Source organism: Neodiprion virginianus, chromosome 6 (genome assembly GCF_021901495.1).
Source record: "Neodiprion virginianus isolate iyNeoVirg1 chromosome 6, iyNeoVirg1.1, whole genome shotgun sequence".
Lineage (NCBI taxonomy): Eukaryota > Metazoa > Arthropoda > Insecta > Hymenoptera > Diprionidae > Neodiprion > Neodiprion virginianus.
In genome coordinates, this window is record NC_060882.1 from 744,230 (window position 1) to 761,211 (window position 16,982).

At 44.9% G+C, this 16,982-nt stretch overlaps 1 protein-coding gene across 6 annotated transcripts; it reads right to left on the minus strand.

Moving 5' to 3' along the window:
* Window positions 1–220: 220 nt before the first annotated feature.
* Window positions 221–16,899, minus strand: LOC124306747 (beta-1,4-glucuronyltransferase 1). Of its 6 annotated transcripts, none has more exons than XM_046767711.1 (5): window positions 13,835–13,855; window positions 13,349–13,453; window positions 5,476–6,449; window positions 5,227–5,410; window positions 221–601 (listed from the first exon to the last, which is right to left on the minus strand). In XM_046767711.1, exons 2-5 carry the CDS (start codon window positions 13,376–13,378, stop codon window positions 395–397), a joined length of 1,395 nt encoding a protein of 464 aa, XP_046623667.1. In that variant the 5' UTR covers window positions 13,379–13,453; window positions 13,835–13,855; the 3' UTR covers window positions 221–394. The 6 variants fall into 6 exon arrangements, with proteins under 6 accessions (XP_046623667.1, XP_046623665.1, XP_046623663.1 ...); XM_046767709.1 differs by lacking the exons at window positions 13,349–13,453; window positions 13,835–13,855 and adding exons at window positions 11,345–11,603; window positions 11,684–11,822; XM_046767707.1 differs by lacking the exons at window positions 13,349–13,453; window positions 13,835–13,855 and adding an exon at window positions 16,648–16,899.
* Window positions 16,900–16,982: the final 83 nt, after the last annotated feature.

A 16,982-nucleotide genomic window follows, 5' to 3' on the forward strand; every position in this document is an offset into this window, starting at 1 on the left:
CATTTTCGAAAAATATGTTTGTCGATATCAGTTAATCGATTTATTAGTTTTCAAAAATAACAGATAACTGTTTTCAGCTTAATTTAATACTGTTTCTGGCGCCATACGCCATATATATATATAATATATACATACATATATATATATATATGTATATATATATATTATATATATACATACACATACACACACACGCTCACGCACACACATATATATATATATATATATATATATATACACATTTTTATACGAAGTGAGCATTTAATTCACGAATGGCACACCAATCTTTTCACACAGGATTTTCACATTACATAATGCGTATATCGTGTCATAAAGTTAATCAGTCGATCCACCGAGTTCAATACGCGATTCGGAATCGACGGAGGGATTTTTGTCAGTTCTGGTTCTTCATCATCTTGAGAGGATCCCGATTGTACCGGGCGAAAACTTCTTTCTTGAACCCATCGAAGAGCTTCCGGTTCATGCTGTTTTGTTTCTCACGCCACGCTGGTCGTCCCTTTTTGGTCTGAAGGCCCCAATGTCCGGTGAAAATGGGCGTCAGCACAAGGAACTCGTGGCCAGCAACGAACATCTCGTAAACCTGAATCAACAACGGAAGAAATTCAACTCTGATGTAAATGTGTTCAACAGAAGGGAAGAAGGGCAGGTGCAGCACGATACTCGTACGTTGTTTCAATTCTCCCCAATTTAATTATCACGACTCCCAAGTTCCGTTTGATATTTCGCTCAGCTAACGCGCGGTTCTCGCGCTGCGACGGGTGACATAATTTCAGCAATTTCCGCCCCAGCTAACGCGCAAACAGACGTGCAGACAGCCGACACCTTAGTCTCGTTGTTCTGTCCCGGGAACGACGTCGCAATAATAATGTACCGGCGCCTATACGCCGTCCTGGGTCGTGTTGCAAGTCGACACGTGACACCCCCTTCAGCCACCGACTTGACGAGTCGCGACGACGTCTCATGATCGTTTGGCATCGCGATGTCAGGTTCGAAACCCGGGCTAGAGGAATGAAGAAACGGATCAAAGAAAGAGCTTCCAAGATTGTTGCAGGTGACGCCTTTCGACTGGTTCGGTCTTCAGGCAAAAGCTTTTGTGCCAAATTACATTCGCAGCGTGAAAAAATTCTCGCCTTATTGGTAACGTCGCTGATGGAAGAAGCAATACCGAAAAAATCGATAGCCTCCTTTCCTGAGACACTATATAATCAAAATGTAATTGGTTTTCCTGGATAGAAAATTCCTTGAAGTAGAACTGGTTACGAGCTCTCCGAAAACTCCTTTACGTAGGTAGAGTAGGTATCGAGACAGAGGCGGTACCGTGTACGAGACAGCCGACCTAATGGACACGCCACGGTTCAAGGTCGATGGTCTAGACACCGGATATATTTAATTCAGTTTGACAAAGAAATGCGAGGTGGTATGCGGGGGCGCGTTCCGTTGGCACAAGGACGTTCGAGGAATGAAAAATTTAAAATGTAACGTGTGCCATGTGTCGTGAAGTACGTATAAGAGAGAAGCCGCGGTGCGCATACCACGGGTACAATGCCGGTGTACACTGGCTGGTGGCAGGGCGTGGGTGCAAATGAAATTGGCGGCTGTCAAGTGTACGGAGAAAGGGTGGAGGCGCCGAGCTCACCCGCCCGACGCTGCAGGTAACAGGACGAGGAAGAGGAGGTGTACGCTTGGGAAATGTGTTCGGGTTAATTTCACGCTCTGGCATCACCCGCAGCGGTGACCATTGCTGGGTACCGGGTGCAACGTCGCTGCAGTTTCGCACCTGCGTGCGTTGTTTATACCCCGTTTCTGCGCCGTTATTAAATTTCATGAGGTTTCAAGTGGAGGTAGCGAGTCTCGATCCGTCCTTCCTTTTCGATACTTTTCCAACTCTGCCCTCCGCACGAACCAGTGCTGTGCGATTAATCGGTCAATCGGCAGCTTCGATATCCGTTTTTCCCACTAATCGATCGATCGTCGTTCCGTTTTTCCCTTGTCTCGTAATAACGATGTAGGTCAATCGGTACATGACTCGCAACTCATTTACCATGTTGGAACTGTGCTCGTCTCTGACCGACGTAGACAGATACTGTATGTCTGAGTCATGACTCAGATTCGACTCAGATTCAATTAATCGAAAAAAACGAAGCTGCCGAATAATCGGTTAATCGCACAACACCAGCACAAACTGATACCGTGCGGTAAAACACCGTTCAAAAGCATTCGCAGCTGAATTGAGTGTACCACCGTTGAAAATCATCGAACAGTAGTTGCTGGTAGTAGTCGAATATTGTTTATGGACGATGGAGCACTGGGCTTTTATTGTAGCAGGTGTTTCAATAGTTACTATTGATGACACTGTTACCAGCAACAACGGTCCATCGAAGAACAGTGTTAGACAATGAACATCGTTAACGATTCAAGGCTGGAGCTGTCAGTATTGACAAATGACACTTCCATCGAAAGCAATCATCGCTCTGTGGAACGCAAAGCTTTGGTCCCTTCGTAGGCGCCGTTGAACCCCTTGAACTTACCTTTCAACCCAAAGGATAACCAGCAAAGTTTGAACGGTGATCTACCGTGGGAGAAGGTAGTAAAAAACGCGGAGATGATCTGGCGGATAAAGCAGAAAAGAGTCACGGTTCCTCTTGCACGTATGAAAGTGAGATTGAATAAAAAGAGCACCGCTAACTTCCCTCTTATCAGCCGGTGAGTTTTATTCGAGGGGATCGCATGTAAATAAGGCAAGGAGACACGACGGGGCTACCGAAGGTGAATCTGATAATTGAGTTTTATGCGATCACACGCCGGTCTAAATCCTACTGAATAAGGGGCGTCCTCCCTTATACGCCCACTTATCGTACGACCTCTAACAGTGGCCCTCCGCTTCCTCTTCCGTTCACATCCACATTTGCATCCGCTCGCCACACGACTCCCGATGCTGCAGTTTCCCGGTTTTCGACCGCACCCAGTCGAATCACTGATCTCTACCGCAGGCGTTTTACAGTGCAAAATCGACTCTCCGTCTTCCTCGAATACTCGAGAGACCGAGGGTACACTTTGCGATATTTTCAGACGGATCATGAACTCGGCGTGCAATTTTTCTACAGTGTTGAACGAGATTCTCAACCGCTTTCGACACCGAGTGATCCTACAGGTGGTGCGTTCGAAAAACCGACTATTCTGTGACCAATACCCGTAGAGATAAAGTAAACGTTGAGCAAAGCATCCAGTGCAGCAGTACTCAATCAGTCTAGCATTTATCGTCCGCTTCGAAGCTCACGGAGCTGTACCTCAATTTTCAATTTGCCCGACCAATTTTATTCTTTGCTTATCAGTTTTTTATCGAGGGTTTTCCGTCTTCGACTCAATTGCTTGTACAAAGGTGTGGTCAGTCGAATCAATTTGAACAAATGTCGGGTTGTAATTCATCTACCGTCTGATAAAAGCATGTTTGCAAAATCTGTGTTGCGTAATCCGATTAATTAACAGTTACACCAAGTACCTTAATATCAAACATCCAAACTATTACCACAAATTTAATTAGGCGTGGGAAGAGAATGAAAGCGGTACAGAAAATATTTCTGTCAGAACACAACCCGACAATTAAACTATATTGATACACCCCGAACAATCTGGACCAAGAGCTGATTGTGATAATTGTAAAATAAATCCACGTACCAGCTGACCTTGGTAAGTTACGGAACTTGGTTATTAACCGTAAAAGTAAAACGTCGGGATCGCACCACGATTAACCGCGAGGACCTTGAATTAACGAGAATTGAACATGCTTTGCTTAAGCGCTTGAAAAGAATATTTCGCTAATCTGCCATTACCCGCAAGGGGTTGAAGAACATATTTTTCCCCCTCTATTTTCATGCCGTGGAACGCGAGAAAGCTCACCACGCAATTTGAAGTAATAATATTCTTGCTGTATATTTTGAGCGTAAGATATTCCCTGCTTTCCACATTTTACGCGCGAGGTTCGAGGTTCACCATTACTCTACTTTCATCTCACCCCTAGGAAAAGCGCAAATCTATGTACCTACCTACAACGCTGGCCTATGTAGCGTTGAGGGGTTGAAGAACGTGTATCGGGTCTGCCTTGCGACACGGAATCGTAAACACACGGGTCAAATGTATGCAGCTACCTATGTACGTACATACCAGGCGAAATAAGGCTGGAAGAGAATATTCATTCTCATTCCGTCGCCCGGAATTCAGACTGCTGTGCTGTGTTCGCGAATGTAGGTCTATTTTTCGTGCGCCAACCGGTGTTACATTACCTTAAAGCCAGCTTCGTACTAGCACGTACTACACGTACTGTCTCACCCATTTGCATCTTGGATATTTTCCCCTCGAAACATTCGCACCCTTTTCCTTTTACTGTTTTCAGAAACGAACATAAAAAGCTTGAGGATTGAGAGTTTACCGATTGTTCAGGGAGTTTGGTTTGGATTAGAAATTTCCCCTTCTTGCCCGCCAACACCGTTTTTACACAGGTAGTTTAATTCGGATGTATTTTACGGCTTTATAAAGGTGAAGTCATTAGTCGCATAAGATAAAAAAATCTGGGTAAGTATAAGGAAACGCGGCTTGGCAGGGAACACCGATGTACCGAGCATGAATCGGTAAGAAGAGTTTCGAATTTCTGGTTCACCGCGATTGATTCGGTCTTCGAGACTTTGAAAAAAGTTTCTTAACGGGACCGCGAGAAAGTTCAAAGACCCGTGTCAGCGCCTCGAAAGTAGAATGCACGTCGCATATAATAGTGCCAGAATGTAGTATAAACCGAACATCCACGGATACCCGACTCGGCATTATCGACACGTATATCAAGCGGGTGCCTAGAAATTGAATAATGCTTGCCAAGAGGACTCAACGAGTTCCTGTCATACGTTAACGCTGTGATGTGGAATTCAATCAGCGATGAACCGCAACCAGATCCCCAACTCCGCGAAGGGAATTCCGCTGCACTCGCATCATCGGGACCACCGCCTGTCGCCGAACATTGTCACGACAGAGATTCCCTCTATAGTTTGACGTCCCAACGGTTTAGCCGATCGCATTCATGCACTCGTCGTGTTACAGAATTCCCGTGTCAACGTATCACGATGAGCACCGTGGCGAGTGTCGTTAAATAGAATTGGTGCGTAAATAATTTTTTACGAGATCGAAAAGGAAAGAAAGAGAGGTAAAATATTCACTCACCTGGGTATTTCTCGTGTAGCCATATCCCATGAAACGTTCATCGTGTTCCGGCGCGGTGTCACGAGCGACGTAAAACGGCTCGTAAAAAAATTCGAAATTATTCACTTCGTGACTCACGTAAACCTTGCCGGACCTTACGACGTCAACGTTGCCTCCGTAGCCTGGCAACACGTCCAAGCTCCATCTGAAACGCGACAAGAACTTTGCTAAGCACCTATCTTCGCCTTTGGCTTCAGCCCATCCTCTCACCTGGTAAAGTTGGTGGCGTACTGGTTGTGAATGAAGACCTTCTGGTGAAAGGGTCTGGCCAGTCCCTTGTTGGCGATTCTGACGAGCTCGGTCTTGTTTTGAGGAAACCGAACCCTGGTGTCGATTTCGTAGGTAGGAATTACGTAGGCGCACTTCTCGCACTGCGAGGACTTGAGAAACTCGTCGAGGAGGTTGGCCTGGTTCGGACTTGGGATGATGTCGACGTCCGTAAGGAACACGTACTCGGTCTGACAGTTCTTCCTCGCCAGATTACGCAGGTGGTTCTGCGGGTAGACGTTACGATTCTTCCACGTTGCCAACTCCTTCGAGACGCCCACGAGGAAGGTGTTCAATGTTGCCTCCGGCTTGAGACAGTCCTCGTCGCCGGTGAGCTCGATCACTTGGGGCTGGTCGAAGACCGGTCTGTCCTTTGGTATCGCCACCGAGAATGTCACGCGTTCGCGGATCGGCGCGTAACACTTCCTGAGGTAGGCCAGGTAACGCTGAAACACGAAGAAACTCTCGTCTCCGGGGGTGAAAACCGCCACCGAAATCGGTCCCGTCCATTGATGGGCGACCTGAACCAGCGAGTAGAGCTTCTCCACCGAGCTCTGCGTTGCTATCGATACTGAGTAGCTCGACGATAGCGCCGGAAACTCGGAGCCGACCACCACCGAGTCGAACATTTTGTACAACCGCCTTGCGTCCCATCGCCCAACTCGCACGTCCATCCGCACGATGCTCGACTCCGAGGGCTGCTGATAGTCTCGTGGATCGCAAGATTGCGCCGGAGCCGGTGTCCGGACGGCCGGAGGTTTTTCTGTCAGGACACTAGGTTCTCCCGCATCGTCTGCCGGGGCTACGTAACTCGGCCCGCAGTCCTCCGACTGAAGGAGCAGCATGGTGAAGAGCATGTTCGAGAAGGTGATTATTATGACGGTAACCAAGCTGAGATTCCATGGCCGACATCCCAACTGCAATTTTAATCGGCCTGGGTCGGTATTCAAAATCTTTAATTTATATTTGTTAGAGCGAAATGAATATTATGCTCCTAAGAATATTCCTGATTTTACAAACAATATTGAACAATTTATGTTTTTCTCGCATGTCAAGTGTAATTCTAAGGTGTCCGCAATGTCTTTCTCTCTCTCTCTTTCTTCCCCTATCTCTAACTGTCATCACTCTCGCGAAGCTTTTCCCATGAATAAGCCATTTTGGGTGGGTAATTACCTCGTCGAAAACTTCTTGCGTGAGTTGCGGAACAAAAATCTGGCTCGGAACTTTGCCAAAGTAAATCGAAAGAGGGCTTCTTCCTTCGCTGTAAATACACGTCGAGGGTAAAATTAAGGTGTTGCGTCCACAGGGGGTGAAAGTAATCGTTTGTGAATTTGCAGTAGCTGCAAAGCATTGGGAGAGGAAAATGGTCCGATATCGAAAAGCGAAATTCGGACGAAGCAATCGTTATGCAGGATTGTTAGGGCGGGTATATCAAAGATGACGCATCGGACCTCGCGATTTCTCCCAGGCCGTTCTTATCCGTTGACTTCTCCCCGGCCCTCCGAGATTTCGTAACGAGATATCAGGCTATTAATTACACGTGCAGAGCCACAGGAAGGATAGTTTATGGTCGACAGTGGCAATAGGATCGGATTACGCATCCTCTCGTAGGTACCTACTAACGACCCAATCCCCATCAGCCTTGGTCGAGATGCTTTATTGCCCGGCTGCGCCGCGGGTGTATCGCGTTCCATTATAAAAATTAAATATTCCCAGGTCTCGTGGAGGCGGAATCTTTTCATTGCTGGTGAAAATGAGCTAGAAAACGCCGTGAAAAGGTCAGAAAAATTCTTCAGTTCGTTATTTTTAATTTCTCATAAATTCGCTCCCCCTCTTCGCATATCCGCGGCAATGAAGAAAACGAGAGAGGAAAGATTCGGGGTTGACTATGCGAAATACCCTTCAGCCACTCAAAATCCCTCCTTCGGACCCTTGAATCTTTGGCCACGAGATGCTACTTTAGGAGTAAGTTGTTGCATTAATCGATTCAACGGCAACGGGACAAGTGGCCGATGGGGAAGAAGAAAGGCCTTGAGCAAATTCGGCGGCCTTACCGCCCCAGTCGTGCAGCACTGATTTACTTCGAAACTATGCGATACTCACTCCCGGTACTTCGAAGTTCCGCCTTCTATGGGACGACGGCTTATGCGCTGTGTACATTACGTAAACGGGTCCATGCAGCAGACGATACGCTCGATTTTATCCACCAAGTTTCGCCGTTCCCCTATTTCCACATGGTGCCCAGGGTCTAGCTTGCAATTGGTTTCCTTAAGCGCGGAACTTTCTACTCTCTTCAAGCTACCAAAAACGCTCCACAAACGACGGTTCGACGCATCACGATTTGGTTATTGTTGAAATTTACGAAATTTCCAGGTCACACTGAATATCAATAGGCGTACAATAATAAGTGAGGTAATACTCTCGATGCACGGATAACAATTTTGTCCTGGCCCAGTTCTTTTTTAGAGTACTTACAATAAGACGTTGGCCGTAGAATTGAATATAACCGCGAATAATACACGATTCTGAAAATAGAATTGTAACAAGACGATGCGGCCTCGGCCCACGTCTCTGTTCGTTAAACGCAAAAACGAACTGCTTCCCTATTCTAAAGCCACTCCTCCACTGGCAAGGATGCGGTCGCTAAGACTAGACGTTGAATTCGTTCTATTCGCGGACAACCGCGGAAATCGTAATGAGGATAAGCCCCGAGTGTATTCTGCCGGTGATCTTCCAGGTTGGAAGCAAGTTCCTGGGAATTTGCGATACCGTGTTAATCGTAAATCGGGAATAGTAGCTTTAAGGGTTGTTTCTCCGGGAGAGAAATCCGTTCTACCTATGACCATTCTCTAGAATCCAAACAAATTTTCCAGACATTCGAAGAAGCCAACCAATTCTGTTAGACGCCACTTTTGCCGCAACTTTCGCACGTAATTATGATACGTTCCACGTGCGCGTAGTAGTAGGGGAGCCCAAGAGGGGATTTTGGGTGTTATTCAAGCGCGACAGAACAATATAAGGGAGGAAACCTTGCACCCTGTTATGAACGACCACCATATATGAACCCTTAACATACAAGGGTGCGTCTAGGGCAGCCAATCAGATTAGTAAAAAAAATTGATCCTCAAATTAATTCGAGCTCGTCAGATTAATAGAAGGTAAGTTAATTACATGGAAAAAAGCGTCAATTTCAATATTCTGACGATTTGATCATGATATAAGAGAATAAGCGAGTAATTAGTTTGCAAAGAAAAAACGTCACCTGGAAGTATTCGAGCGCGGTTATTTTTTTTTTTAATTTGAAGGAAATCATGTAAAAATTACGGATATAATATAATCTGACGGTTTCTACAACGTAAAAAAGCTAAAATTATTGATAAAGTGAGGTACGTGCAAGTGCTGAGAACTATGTATTTCCCACTCCGCGCCTCTCTCCCCTTCTCACTCTTTCTCTATTTCTCACTCTCTCGCACCGTCCCCCCACTACTTTCTGCGGCTGATCACAATACAACGCGGTCGTGTTCGTAGATTTGTGACGCTTTGGTTTGTTTATTGTGTTTTAAAAAAGTTAAAAGTTATTTTATTTTATAACAGCCATATTTTTCTTAGGATTGTTTTCAAAAACTGAGAATTATTAATTGAGGATATAACAAGTAATTTTTTTCAAAGAAAACATAAACAAGCAGTATTTATTTTTTTGTAAATAATTTTTAAAGTTGGTCACTTGCGATGATTCACGTGAGTGGAAGTAAGTGAGCGATAGTCGGTAAAGAAAGACAGCACTAGTGAGTGAGAAAGAAAACAATAGCCATTGACTATTGGTGTCCTTTACATGTCACGGTACTACCTTAAGCTGTCAGAACAATGAAATTCCTCCACATAATTATCAGATTATAGGTTAGCACAACAAGGACATCGAGCTGAACTGTCTGCATATAAATCTGATGAGCTTGAGTATTTCAAGGTCACTATTTTTTTTTTACATTTTCAAAAATCGGCTGTGAGTTCTGACTGCATCCAAATCGTCAGTCTTTTGAATAGGATACCTTTTAGAGGTCACTTAACATTCCCCCTGAATATCTGATGAGCTTAAATACCTTTTTTTTTTCTCATTTTCTACCCCTTCGTGCTGCCACCCCCGACTTGTAAGCCGGCAGATTAATACTTCTCTGTTAACGGAAGCACATAGGGCGTATACGATATTAATGTCTGACGCACTCGAGTATTTCTTTATAATAAATTTTTTTTACATTTTTGAAAATTAGTACCTACTTCCCCCGGCAGTAAAAGAGCATATATCATATGAACTTTTTTTCTTTTTAGTATCTAATCTTTATGATCCAATAGGTTCTCGCAGCGCTCGAGTGACTTACCATTTAGCCTCTTTTGCTCCCGTACTAATAGCTGATCACAGGGACACTTCCACGTACTAGGACTGCGAATGAAAACACGTGGCATTGCAGGTCAGTTCAAGCCGCAGCAGCAAGTACAGGGAACGTCGAGCTGCTCGTTGAGAATAACCACAAACTCTGCAGTAGGTGCAAGAGTGCAGAGTGCGGGTTGCTCGTCTACCGCTGCAATGCACGCGGGCGAGTACGTACAGCGGCAGGTCAGGAAGGAGATGATTGATTATGCCGGTACAATGTTATCGCCGATGGAGGCCGTCGAGTACAGCCTGACTCATGCATCACCGTTACATGACTGGGGCATTACCAGATTGGCACCAGCGCCGCTGGTTCTTCAGGTTTTCGGCTCTTTTTCCTCAACGCCGATTCTCAAGCCTGGTCATTCTGGCCTCAAACTAACTACAATGTAGAGGGGGAAAAACCGCATGTACGTGCATACTGCAAGAGTTGTTATTGGTTCGTGTAATCAGTCTATTCGCACGCAACACAGGCTACAGTCCGGCGCTAACAGACGTGCGATGCATGGGCTTTAATGAGGCAGCGTATAAAAACGTATATACGCTTATCTCTGAGGCGATGCGGTTCCGTGGTATAACGCAGACCTATTAGTTTATCATCGTAGAACCGAGCCCGCCGATATTGGGTAACGCGCTTTCGGCGTTCTATAGAAAAGTCGAGAGCATTGAGAGTTTCCAAAGAATTTCCAATTCTCGCCTTTGCAGTCCCCCAGGCCAACCGCTAGCCGCCTCGCATCCCAGTCTCCATCCGCACCTCGAGTTACGGTAATGAACAGTATTCAGTTTATCCTAACCCGAGTTCCGGCCGTTTCAACCTCGCGTTCGAAGTTCTCTGGAAAATAGGGGGAAAATAGGCTGCGGGGATCTGAAAGGCTGCCTGTATCCGCAGAACCTAGACCGAAAAATCCACCGAGTTCACGGCCTCCGGCTGCTGTTCAAACTCTAAACTTCTGTGTCAATGTTTGCTGAGACCTTCTCAGTGCTGCGTGGATATGAGGTATACGGGTCGTTTCTTACATAACGATATCTGTAAGCTTCGCACCGCACCAAAACGCGATCAATGCCACGACTGTCGGCTCGCCCAGACGATTCGATTACACAGTTATGCTCGACTTGGAGTATAATCCCCCAGTAATTAATTCGACGGTTGTATAACGCGATTCGCTCGAGTTTGATAAGTCGAGGAGTACAGTGTGCGCTTCTTCGTCTCCTAGAGCACGGGCCGCTTATGCTGCAGCGCTTTTTACGCAGGCCTGAGTTAACTTGAGCTTGGGCAATTACGCCCAATTAAAATATTTCATACACAAACTTTACGCCAGCTTTCATCTCGTTCTCTAGGACACTTTCAGCTTGCCTCGTCCGCGGAAAAATACACCAATTACGTCTTACCATGTACTTTGGCGTGAAACCGGCCGTACGGAGGAAGGTAATTGGCACGTATTGCCTCTATTCTGAGACATCCACGCTGCTCGTCTCCCTCACTTCCTCGCTGTGATACCCGTGTACCTTTCAAGGGTGATAATGAAAAACTTGTGTATAGTCGACCGGTGAAAACGCGCGCCGCGAGCTGCTTTCTTGAGGGGCTGCTCATCTCCAATGCTGGTTAACGTTGAACCGTTGTAAAAGCTTCGTCGTGCCGTGAACTGGGCTGCAAAAATTAACGAGGACGCGTTGGTGTATCGGATAACTAACTAACTAGCTAACTAACTAACTAACTAACCAACTTACTAAATAACCTACTCGACGTGTGAGGCTAAGGGGGCCAGACTGGCTCTTCTTGTTGTTGCGTGGAAGAGATGGCGAATTCGGCTCTCCATTCGGATCAATAATATTGAACGCAGAGCATTCCGAAATAATCAGACATTGATCTTGATCGTTTCACATTATCTGCAGTCCCCGATTCATATTTAGATAAGGAGTTATCAGTAACAGATAAGCCGCATTTCCTCCGAGCTGTGAGGAGATTAGAATCTGTGTCAATATTGGGTAGAAACACGTTCTGTGTGCGTTCAATACGGCCGGCGTTTATTCTCTCCGCGCATACGAAATTCGTCGAGTGACAAAAAGTGGAGAAAGGGAGAGAGAGAGAGAGAGAGAGAAACGAAAAAGAGGTTTGGAAGTATTTTTGGAATTCAGCGGCATCCCGTCGGAGCTAATTAGCTGAGAAATTTCTAATTATCTTTGAGTTTTAGGGCCGCTTTGACGCTGTACAACCGACCCTCAGAAACCACCCAGTTTGCACTCAATACAGCCGAGAACTACTTCAGTTTCTTGGCGTAGCCCTTCGAGGTGACAATCACACGGCCGATTACCCTGAAACCCAGCTTACCATTTATCCGCCCTGTCGCCCTAACACTCTACTATCCTGCTGTCTAGGGTCCTCCATTTTTAGGTACGATCCTCGAGGTATCCAGCCTCTGCAGACAGTCCCGGCGATTGTTCGAAGATCCGGGCATCGGGTAAAAAATAAATTATCATCCGAGGTGATTTCATCCCACTTTATATCGCACTGCTCCGATTTATTACTTATCGTACGCAATATCGTCGCAATTATCGTGATAAAAATGATCTGCGTGATTGGCTATCGAGAAACTGGAGCATCGAATGGCGACTTTTAGTTTTTACAGAACATAAAGTGCTCCAGTTGGATTATCCGAAACCGTTTCGACGCTCGTTTCGAAAATGGACCTGCGCTTGCCATTGCTATTCGTTTCACACAAGATCGCTGACATCCGGAGGGGACTCGCTTTTCTCACGAATAATTTTGCGGCCTGATAGGTTTCAACTGCACGTGTACAATAGGAACTCGATAATTGCCCTCGACATGCATCCCCCGATCTGCCGTCAGAGCCTACTTAAAAACCGACCAGTAATTGCCACCGTTTACATCGCGGAAGATTTCAATGCCGCAACGTGAACATCGGAATTTCAAGAGTTAGGGATTTAAGCAGCCAGATGGGGCCAAAAAAAAGATTAGAAATCGCTCAAGATTGACGAATATTCGAATTCATCTAAGTGTTGCTTTCATCTTGGTGTATCCCTACCTAATCCCGAAATGAAATAAAGGTAACGGTCCAAAAGCTTTCAAGACCTTCGCGCGACTCATCGAAGTGAGTTGAAGCGCACCAGACGGTAAAAGGAAAAACGACATCCAAAGTTCTATACTGCGATTCGAAGATTGTAACATCGATACGAAGTATTGTTACAAATTTGTTCAATATTAGTTGGGCATATAAGTTTTTCTACATCCCGCGTATGAGAATTCGTAGAGAATGTAAAACTGGTTGCCTTTGGTGAAAAAAGTTCGGCGACGGTAAAGTCATGCGTAGACTCCTTTATGGAGTAAAAACCAATCGAGCTTGTGATAAATATTTTTTGTTTATACTCACTTACCACCTCGCGAAGATTCGATAATGGATTCATGGGATAAATTCCAACGTGTCCTTCCGCAACTTGTGCCACGTGGGATAAAAACCAACGTCGTTGAGCGGGACCGAGCTTCTCACAAAAATACGAAAAACACGATAAAATTCGTACCGTAACTTGACTCAACTGCTATTTAATATGTTTTTATTACTTTGATATTAAAACGACTCGTCGGACTACTTCAAAGATAAGAAATAATCAGACTGTTTCCTGACGGCCAAAAATCCAACGGTATCGCTTGGTAACCACGTCGCGAAACGTGAACGATAATTTGATTTTCATGATAAGTCACTGGAACAGTAAATGTATGCTTAATGTGTGCAATTTTTATTGTTAATTGAACGAAAGAAAATACGCAAGTCTCGGATGTATCACGTCAAACTTTTGTTATACTCGAAAATTGCCTCGCGACAAGGTTTCACCGTCAGGATACATATGAGTATGCAGAATCACCTTAAAATCGAAAAAAAATATCAAATTGCACAAGTGACGATGAAATGAAATGGTAAAAACTATGTAATCCGTTGTTGCAATTATTGCTATTATTTCGAATCATTAGCTACACCTATATAATTCTAAATAGCACACAAATTATGGATTTATCTCGTCCCAAGTCGAGCCACAATTGAAACATACGACACCACAATTGCCTTGAATTAGCGATGGTAAATACTCGAAAAGTATTAACGTAAGAAACTATCCGATCATTAATCGACGAAAAAAAGAGAGGGCAGGCCATAAACGTAGCTCCGTATGAACGCCAATGTTTCATATTATCCGCTGGAAATATTTCATATACCTTGTTCAGCTGTTAATACATATTGTGCCGATGATATCGATGTTGAAAAGAAGACACCAACTGCACAAACACTTGACAATATTGCTACACTGTTTAATTTTTGTGCCTGTTAATAAATAGTGCACGCTTTATCGAATTCAATATCGTTTGTGCTCGGTAAATTTTGTGTAGTGAAAATTGAGCCACTTCGACAGAAGTGAGACGTCAAGAAATATTTTTCAAAATTGGAGAGCACTCCAAGTTTTCTTCAGTAAAATCTCACTCCTGTTATTGGAGTGGCTCGATTTTCACTAGAAAAGAGTGAAATTTCACTCGGAAAAATTTGGAAAGTTAGTAGGTACCTGACAGTAAAGATTCGCTGCTTGTGTCTGGAGAGAAGAGCAAATATACAAGGAACAGAATCAAATTATTCTGTATCCGAAAAAAAATTCCGTTTATCTAATCCAAGACCAAAAAATTTCCAAACGAGTTGAACTAATTTCATGAACAAAATGAGACATCGAATGTAGCGCTTAGTTCCCGAAATCGACTTCGCCTGCAAACTTTTGATTCATCGTTGACTTTTTTTGTGGTCTGGCTTTGTTTGGGCCAAACTAATTAATTTTTAACGAGGTTATATTGTTCAGAGTTTACCCAAAACGCAGGAGTACTTCTCAACGATAAAATGGAAATGTCATACGCTCGTTTATAATTTCCGGGGCATGTTGAAAAGCTCGTGATTCGATAATAATTAATGCCTGGAACATGCCTGACCTGATAAATTTCTACGGAAATTACACAAGCAGCCCCCTTATGAAGGGAATGTCGTATAATTTTCACCAATTTCCGTCAAAATTCCAAAACACGCGAACGCAATTCTATCGAGTATGCATGGCTGCGGAATGTCAGTTTCCGAGCACAACGGCCGACGATCACTGTCATTCTTACTCTCTGTCTTCAAAGGCATCGATCCCGTAATACAGAATTCCATGGATCCCGTCGAGTCACCGGGAAGCGAGCGGTTATTCCCAGCGACCGGTCAGTTCGATAGAATTATTTGATAAACGCTACGATAAATTGTCGGAATAGGGAATCTCTGCTAGTATAAATCCTCTCGTCCTCATCCTCGGAATTGTCCACCCTCCTCCAAGTTCTCCATCTACAATCAGCCCTGCTCCATCCCCGGTTCGGTAAACAGTAACGCAAATGTTAGTTGTTCAAAAGTTTTGGGTCGAACAGGAGGCAGGGTGTAAACAGCGGTAAACACATACACCGCATTGTCAGGCTCGATAATAAATTTCCGAGCCTACCAATGTAGTTCGCCTTTATTTAATAAAGTTCTGGCCCCCGCAGAATAAATTCCGATTCTGCGCGTAGCCTTCGCGAAGTTGATCACTGAATTTGTCGCATATATTGTCTTCGAATATTTTTTTCCACGTCTCAATCCACTTCTTCTGATTTAAACACACAAGAGGCTGATCGACGCGAAAATATATTATAAACAGGCAGATAAATAATGTATGGGTGTATAATATTTTCAAAGGTGTTATTTATGCCCGATAACTTTATCCCATTTACGACTTCATGGATGGCGACGTCGTCGGTGTAGCTTCGATGATACGCGAAGGGGAGATAGGACGGGTTTTCGTGTCGTTTGAATTTATAGGCGTTAGATTATTCGCCTTCTTGCTTATACGCGCGGGAGCGTCGATCGAAGATCGAGATTCATCTTCGAATTTTTCTCAGTGTGATTTTATTCATACGTATACGTAGGCATACTATACGTGGCGATATTGAAAGAGCGGGAATTACACAAACAGAAATATAAAATTCTTATCCTACTACCCCAGAGTTTTATAGCCGATCGCTAGGACTCGAGTGTACAAAACAGAATAATAATGGATAGATATTTCATCCTCTGTTGCACGGAGACATTTTACGCCCATTGATATTTATTGCGGAACACCGGCGCGACGTCAGACTTTCCGGAACGTCCGGCACACACACAGTTTACTTTTCCAATTATCAGCGATCAACGCTACCGTTACAATTACGATGAATTTAGCTCTTACTAGAGTTCACGGCCCTAACACATAAATAAAATCCACAAGACGTTATAAAATGCAAATTATGATGACGATGATACCGTTGAACGAACACGAGCGATGTGAACAGTCGCCAATAGCGTGTCTAAAGATTGAAAGCCCATTTCGTCGCCTTCTTCTATAAATCGGTATGAATCTATATCAGCGATCAGTACGGTAACGTTTTTTGCTTCGAGTGACAAAGGTCAAAACTTTTATAAAACGTGTCGAATAGGAACTGGTAGCGACATCTTTGGCCAGCAGTAGAATTATTCCACCCTCCATGTAAGCTTCAGGGGTAAGTTACACCAGCACGAGTGTCGCCGGCGTCGGGTGATCGGGGTTGAAATGAGCCTGCGGGGCCTCGGGGAGGAACGACAATGCAGAGGGCAAAACCGACTCACCTGAATCATTGATAAACGTGGAGGCATGCGAGGCGCGGCCCTCCGTCAGACGTCGAGACCCCGGCAAAGTCGGGACGAACCCTTGCTCACCGAGCTCAGCGTTGCGGGGCGCTCATTGGACCCGCCAATCGGGGATGATCGCCGGGTAATCAGCAACGATGCACTTGTCTCAGCGCGTCCGCCGAAACTCACGCGGCCTCACACCGGCCCACAAACTAAACACGCCTGTTTATTTACGCCTAAGAAATGTCAGATTAGTCCGGCGTCCCGACGCCGCTGCAGCGGCTCTGTCGTCGCGACGCGCGCGCAACTCTCCGATCGATTTCGGCCAAGCC

Bases quoted from the DNA above. Each gene is read 5' to 3' on its own strand.
- LOC124306747 (XM_046767706.1), bottom strand. From the start codon at position 9,990: ATGCCACGTGTTTTCATTCGCAGTCCTAGTACGTGGAAGTGTCCCTGT. The intron at 5,411-5,475 runs GTGAGAGGATGG...GTCGCGTTTCAG, and splicing joins TACGCCACCAACTTTACCAG to ATGGAGCTTGGACGTGTTGC. The intron at 602-5,226 runs GTGAGTGAATAT...TTGTTGATTCAG, and splicing joins GCTACACGAGAAATACCCAG to GTTTACGAGATGTTCGTTGC.